Here is a 7,533-nt window from a genome sequence, read left to right as displayed (position 1 = left end):
ATTATATTCATGTGTTTTTACACACAAGTTAAAGTTACAAACAGTATAGTTTTTTTTTGCTTGGCACAAAACTCTTCACCAAGAAGACGGATGTTTAGCTGGACCTGGGGAAGGAGTTGTTTGAGCTCTTGAACATATTCTGCTGTAAGAACAAAGAGGGAATGATGATGGACTAGTGATGAAGCTGAAGTTTGAACTTGTTTTACTTTTTAATGAATTCAGTGTCTATAGTTGACAGTTTTTTCAAAGATTTCAATAAAATGTTTTCCTTGAATTTTTTCAGTGTCTTAGTAGAATTTTTTACAGCACTTTATGTTGTTTGATTATGTACAAATATACTACCAGCATCAAAATTTTTGTTTTACATATTCAACCCTGTTGACTTAAATGTGCTCTATAAATGTTTGTCTTAAATTACATTGTTTAGTGATATATCAATATGTATGTCATGTTCTTTTTTTTATTAAACATTCGACATCTCCAATTTTTTTCCACATATTTTGTTAATAAATAATACATTTCAACGTCATATCCATCGATTCAGAGGCTGAAAATACCCCAAGTATAAGTTGTTTCAGTTCCGGTGGCCCCACCTGCTGGCCAGCAGAGGTATCGCCCCGCTGCGCCTTTACTCAAGTATAACGGTACTCGAACGAGGTCTTTTACCGTAACTAGGAATATGTGGTTACTTTTCGACGAACATGGCAGCTGTTACCAAACAGCAGCTGCTCTTCAGCTCAACGTGAGTCTACTATCGTTGTTTTACGGTCTGAAGCAGCGATATATGATCAATAATATTGCTTCAGTTTGCTTGTTCGCTGCTTTGTAGGTTCCTGTGGTTAGCTTAGTCTGTTGTACTTTGATCTTTGATATTGACGTTGCTGTGTTGACGAGGCGGAAGCGACTGACGGAACCAGAACTGTCATATTAAAAGTCAACAATAACCAGGTAAGCTCCACGACTTAAATGAGCAGAATGTGATCATAGAACCTGTTTGTACATCAGGCTGATACAGAAACAACGGGGTTGGTTGAGTGTGATGTTTATTTCTGACAACATTAAAGCTGTACCGGAGTTTAGCTTGGAAATTCATAGTACGTCGAGCTGAAGAACTCAGTGTCCTGGTATGGTGCAATAAAACCTACGGTTTGAATAAAGGTTTTCGTCTTTCAGAATATGATGAATCAAAAAACAGGTTTTTCAGATTTTTCCTGTGTCACGTATCTGCTAGAAGCGAGAGGGTCGTGGCTGCATGGTGTTATCTGTCCTGTAGTAATCTCTGAGGAGCAGTACTAGAAAATACACTCTTTTGTTGTATACAAAGTTGGGTAGTAAATAGTTACATTAACTCAAAAACATTTACTTGATTAACTTTTTTTTTTTTTAATAATGTACTTTTAAGAGTATTTTTACTATGCTGTACTTCTTACTTTTACTTGAATAATTTTATTATGAAGTATTTCTACTCTTACTTGAGTAAAACTTCTGTGTTTTCTACCCACTGAATGAAAACCAAAACATGTTTTAACCAAAAATTCACCAGACATAGAGACACAGCTGCAGTTTATGTTAAAGTTTCATAAGTTTTATACTGAAAGAAAATGTTTTGAAAAAAAATTATCTTTTGCCTGAATGTATTACTTTTTGGTGTTTATATGAAGTAGGGCTACTCTTACTTGAGTACAATGTTTGGATCCAAATGATTGCAGGTCGTCTTCTGCTGCTACCAAGTACTGCAGGAGCCTGTTAATCACCCAAAGATTCATACCAGGTGTGTGGCAGAAGGGAAACATCTAAAACATGCAGGGCAGGGGGGCGTGAGGACTGGAACTGAGAAACACTGCTTTAAATTAAGAGTTGCTCTTGACCCATAATCACTGGAACATTAACCAACATATTTGATGTTGGTCAAATATGAAATACATTTCATCAACATTACATTTTGATGAAATGTAATGTTTGTTACTGGATTCTAAATTGGTGAATGTATGATGTTTTATAACTTTTTAAAGCATCTAAGGCAAACTTGTTGTTTTCCCAATTAAATTAAGACATTTTATGTCCTTAACTTTAGGTGCTTATGGCTATTTAAGGATACACAGACATTATATTAACAAAAACTCTGACTTTTTCTTCAGGCATCAAGAACAGACCTGGAACTTCTTTGTTTACAAGATGAAGATGTGCCAACAACTGGATCAGTTTTCCTCAGAGCTGTCAGTTCACAGCAGAGTTATCTGATTTCACTGCCTCTAATTCCTCAAAACAAACCGTTTTCAATGTTGATCTGAAGAGTTCGGATCAGACCTCATTGCTTATTGGAGTGATTTGAGCTGCTGACAGGGTTCAATTCTTCGTTTTCATCAATGCGTCAGTGGAAGGTTTTCTTCAGTCAGCACATGCGATGGTCCAGCGCTTTGACTCAAGCCCTCACTCTGTCCGTCATCACGTTCTGCGTCGTCCTGCCTCTGTGCTGCCACCGCCTGCTCTACTCCTACTACTTCTTCAGGTTCGTGTACCTGAACTCCATGAGCGATGAGGTCCTACAGAAGAGCCTTGAGCGAGGCCAGGATGCTCTGCACTTCTGGCAGAGCGGCTCTCCAATGGAGTCGACCAGATTCAGCGACGTCGCCCAGAATCCGGAGCTGCTGGTGACCGTGGTGACGGCCAGGCGCAACGAGGGACGGGACTTCCACTACCTGCTCCAGGTGATGCAGCAGCTGAGCAGAATCGCGGGCGGCTGTGGGGGTCGGCGATGCGCCGAGGTGCTGCTTTGTGACGTGGAGAGCGGCCCAGAGGAAAACCAGGACGCAAAGCTGCTGGAGGGTCACTTCAAGGTCATACGGCGTTCAACTCAAGAGCAGCAGGCCAACAGGGAGTCACCCAACACCTTCGAGAGAGAGAAGAGGGATTACGTGTTCTGTCTCCGCCAGGCGTGGGAGCTGGTCAAGCCCAAGAACATGATTCTCCTGGAGGACGACGCTCTGCCTGGAGAGGACTTCTTCAGGGTGGTTAAGGATCTGCTTTCTCGCCGGTTCGCCCTCCACACGCTGTACGTCAAGCTGTATCACCCTGAAAGGCTGCAGCGCTACTGGAACCCCGAGCCGTACCGCATCCTGGAGTGGGTGGGGCTCGGTTTGGTGGGGGCAACCGCGCTCCTCCTGTCAATCCCTTACTGTAACCCCGGCTTCCTCTCCTTCACTCTGTCAGCCAACCACCTCGTCTTCTTCACCCTCTACTTCATGGTGGCCGCCGAGCTGATAGGCAGGCACTACCTCTTGGAGGTGCGGAGAATTTCCCCGCAGCTCTACGCCGTCTCCCCGGCAACAGAGTGCTGCACCCCGGCCATGCTTTTCCCCGGCAACGCCTCGCTAACGGTGGCAGACTTCCTGGATGGCTCGTTTTGCTATAAAGGGAACGCTAAGGATATGGTTCTTTACCGCAAGGCCAGGACCACTCCTGGAGAACGAGCGCACAGCGTGGAACCCAACCTCGTCAAGCACATCGGGGCCTATTCCTCCGTCAGGCCCAACCCATTAAGGCCCAAACTCCTCTAAAAAACCACTTCACTGCAAAAACACAAAACATTACCAAGTTTTGTTTCGGTCTAGTTTTTAGTGCAGATATAATAGTACACTTAAAATAAGACACAAATAACTTATAAGTAACTTTTCATCAAGATAAAGTAGCTTATTTTAGCTCAATAATTTCTTAGCATTGGTGAAAATGTATTAGTTTCTCTGGCAGATTATTTGACTTATAACATGGGAAAATGTCTTGTTGTGCACTGAAACAAAGAATTGAGCTCCAGCTTATAAAAAAAGTAGTTAATTTGTTACATGTGATCACATCAAGTTTGCCTAGCTATAATATAACTTAAAATATTTACGTGGATTAACTTAATTTGATTACTTGTAGCAAATTAACTCATTTTTTAAAAGTTGGATCACAAGTTTTATTTTTTTGCAGTGTAAGAGAACTACTACTTTTGTCACTTTTAAGGAATTATTTTCTTGAAACATGCACTTTTATATTGCAGAAACTTTACTTGTGAGCCAGTTTGGTCTCATTTCAAGTATATTAAGATATTTGCACTAAAAATGATTGTTAAGATTTGTTTTTGTTGTGTTCGGTTCACTTTTTTTCTGTGACATCATAAGGGCAGAACATGTTGAGTTTTGGTTTGGAAATGTTATCATGAATGTGTAGACTGGTTGCAAATCTTTAGCTTTGTTTGGCTGAGTTTTACTTTACTTTACTCACTCTTTTCCACCTGAGTTGCACGTTTAGTTTCAGCTGCCTGCACCAGTTTCTGTCTTTTGGATTAAATTAGTTTCAGGTGAAAAAAAATAAAATAAAAGCTGCCTGTTGCATAGGAAGCAATACAACTGAGTGGGGTAGCTTTAATTGTTTTCTATATTTAAAAACATGACAACGGTGATTAGCTTTTCAAATGGGTTCTTGTATTTTTTTTAAAAATTATTACTTACCCATATTTTTGGATACGTATGTTTGCTATGGGATGTTGTAAATTCACTTTAAAAACAGATGAATTAAAAAGGTTTTTCTAAAATCATGTTATAATCTAGTAGAAGAAATTTGGTTATGTGAATCTGTTAAATATCATCTACAAGCAGCAGGTCATCAGGGGTTATTGTGGCTTGATCTGGGCTCCTAATTTGAAATATTTCCATAAGTCAGCTGGGCCAAAAAATAAGCAACTGGCAAAGTCTAAATTTATGATTTTAATGGCAACTTCACTAGCAAGGACCATGCCACAAAAATATACATTTAAAGATTTATTGATGAAGGGATGCATGATTTTGATTTGGTCATTGGTGAGAATGATGGAGGGCTTGGGAAGTGAAGACTCTGTGTTTGGTCTTTGGGAAACGGCAAATTAAACCTGTATCCATTTTCTTTTATAACCTTATGTTTTCAGATTTATTTGCTTTGCTTTATTTTATTTTATTTTTTTTAAATTTGAACAGGCCGAACAATATATCCTGATGCTGGAAATCTTTGGGAATCTGTTAATTTAACTTGTTGATTTTGAGCTGATGAGTTGTACACTTAACCTCTTTGAAATATGATTAAAGTAAAAATGTTTAAAGTTATTTAAACATTGGAATAACTAGAAGAGGATTTTTTTTTCTTACAGTTTGTCTGCAGACTAGATGAGTTTTAACCTAATCCTTGCAGTTTATAGGTGGAGGTCCAACATGTTTCTGTCAAGATTTTTAAAACTGATTTTTTTTTTCTGGAGAAAAAAAAGAGCTATCTTAAACAGCAGATGTTTTTAGACTTAACTGCTGTCAGAATGCTGTAAAACCAAACATATCAGGGTGTTGGCTGTATATTACACAGTTATATAAAGGCTAAACACCATTTTTTTGTGAATAAGAACCTTTAAGAGAATACTAAACCAAATTGCTGTGCAGGATCTCATCTCATGTTTCTGTATCTTTAATCTGATGTTTCTTATAAGCTTTATAAAGCAGAGTAAATCACTGTTTTCATTGATTCTTTAACTGACGTTAGTGAATGTATGAATGGCTGTACTTCTCAAACTGCTGCTGAAGTGACTAAACAAATACGATAAAACTTTCTCTTTTCACATTTTCTTGGATTAAATGCAGATACATCACTGCTACCATTGTGCAGAGGCAAACAGAGGTGAATCGATCTGATGTTGATGTTGTTTTCGAACCTTTATGAACATGAAGTAATTTATTCATTTGTTGCTTGGAAGACAAATGGGTTGATACAAGCGACAATTTCCTCCGGTGAAGCCGCCACTTAACGGATTAAGCTAACCGTTAACATGTCCCACACGGTCATCAGTAAATCCATTTCAAGGGGTCCTCAGCTTAATGGAACCAATCCTCAGTTTGATTGTAGATCGACTTAGTATATCCATAATCGATCTGCTGCTAGCTCCAGACGCCATTTTCGTCTCCCAGAGATATTTCACGGAGGCTTTGAATAAGATTTCCGACAAGTAACTTGCCGAATAACAAACGCACCGATTTCAAACATGGCGCTCCTGCGGCCTACTCGTCCACTGTTGCCCATCATCAACGGATCGGAGCCAAAGTAATAGGCCTCAGTCAAACACAGAGATGATCTCAGTTTGATCCGCGAAAGTTTTAGGTTAGGAGAGGTTTCTCTGGTGTTAGGAGATCAGATAAGACATTTTTTTAAGCCGTGTTTCCAGAAAGAACAAATAGCAGAACGCTGGTTTTATATATCCATGCGCCTCACGCGTCACACTCAAACAAACAAACAAAAAAACAAAAACATGGCACCGTTCGCAAGGTTGCCAGATTTGACCGTTTCCAGTAAAACCCATAAAATCTGCCTACCTGCAACAACAAAGAAAAAACAAAGAAAAACAGTCAAAATCTCAACTTCTAATAAAACTCATGTTAATAGCACTATATGTTTTAGTCTAACCATATTATTTTAAAAAAAAATTGAGAAACAGTGACATTTTCACTGTCGTTAGTGAAACATAGTTTTTATCCCTAAAACCATATCTAGCTATATAATTATTCCATGTTTCCCAACATTTTTCATGTTCAGAAGGGATCAATAGATCCTCGTTCAAGCAAAAAGAAACTTACTGCTGATGTCATGAAAGGTCATCAAGACCACATGTTGAAGCATTGACGGATATGCTCAGCAGATGGCGTCAAAGGTTAATTAAATGGTAAACCTGGAGACAAAGATCACATCAGCTCCTGTTTCTTTAGACTGAAATACCAAAGATAATTTCAAAGACAATCTCATTTGTACAGACTACAAATAACAACATTTGTAGTTATCCCTTGAAATGACTACAAATGACATCTCTGGTATTTATTTTTTTTTCAAAGTAAGGTTTTATTTCAAACTTGAATTTAACAAAAGATTTTGTTCAACAAATTTAAAATATACAAAATAAAAACTTGGCTGTATTCAAGTTTCTACATTGAAAGTTTCTCTCCTTTTTTGTCACCTTAGGGGAAAAATAAAACTATCATTAAATCAAAATAGGCTGATAAAAAGTTTATTCAAAAGATCATTTTGGGACATTTGTGTTCCAAAATGATCATGAATGTTACAAACACGAATTTTACCAAATTAGTGTCAGTTCAACAGTCAATGAAAGAAGAACAAGAACATGTTCATTTCATGTTTACAAAATTTGCAAAAACATCTACAAATGTTTTCTGTAAATTTCAGGATTTTTTTTTTAAACTACCTGTTTCCGTTATCCTGCTGCTGTGAATCACATGACGCCTGGTGTTGCCTTTAGGATCTCATTGAAATGTGGGTAAAACAGTTTTTCCCATGAAAACTTATTGCATGCAGTGATAAATAAAACAATGTGTAATACTTATGAATAGATAATGTTTTGTGTTGCATACCGAAAACAAATACGTTAGTTTCAGTCCTTTTTATCAATAATTTACCAGGGAATTTAAGATACGTTGTTTGTAATTCATATTTCCGTTGGTCTTTGAATGCAGCAGCGGCAGTGGTTTATTA

The 7,533-nt window shown here is 38.1% G+C and overlaps 1 protein-coding gene across 3 annotated transcripts; it reads left to right on the top strand.

Annotated features, from left to right (window-relative positions):
• The first annotated feature begins 653 nt into the window (after positions 1-653).
• Positions 654-4,118, top strand: pgap4 (post-GPI attachment to proteins GalNAc transferase 4). 3 transcript variants are annotated; one of them, XM_044115473.1, is made up of 3 exons: positions 654-742; positions 830-948; positions 2,139-4,118. In XM_044115473.1, exon 3 carries the CDS (start codon positions 2,367-2,369, stop codon positions 3,555-3,557), a length of 1,191 nt encoding a protein of 396 aa, XP_043971408.1. In that variant the 5' UTR covers positions 654-742; positions 830-948; positions 2,139-2,366; the 3' UTR covers positions 3,558-4,118. The 3 variants fall into 3 exon arrangements, with proteins under 3 accessions (XP_043971408.1, XP_043971409.1, XP_043971410.1); XM_044115474.1 differs by lacking the exon at positions 830-948 and having other exon boundaries at positions 673-742; XM_044115475.1 differs by lacking the exons at positions 654-742; positions 830-948 and adding an exon at positions 1,751-1,771.
• The last annotated feature ends 3,415 nt before the right edge of the window (positions 4,119-7,533 follow it).

The sequence above is a fragment of the Gambusia affinis genome, linkage group LG04 (assembly GCF_019740435.1).
Source record: "Gambusia affinis linkage group LG04, SWU_Gaff_1.0, whole genome shotgun sequence".
NCBI lineage: Eukaryota > Metazoa > Chordata > Actinopteri > Cyprinodontiformes > Poeciliidae > Gambusia > Gambusia affinis.
This window is presented reverse-complemented; position numbering and strand designations above follow the sequence as displayed.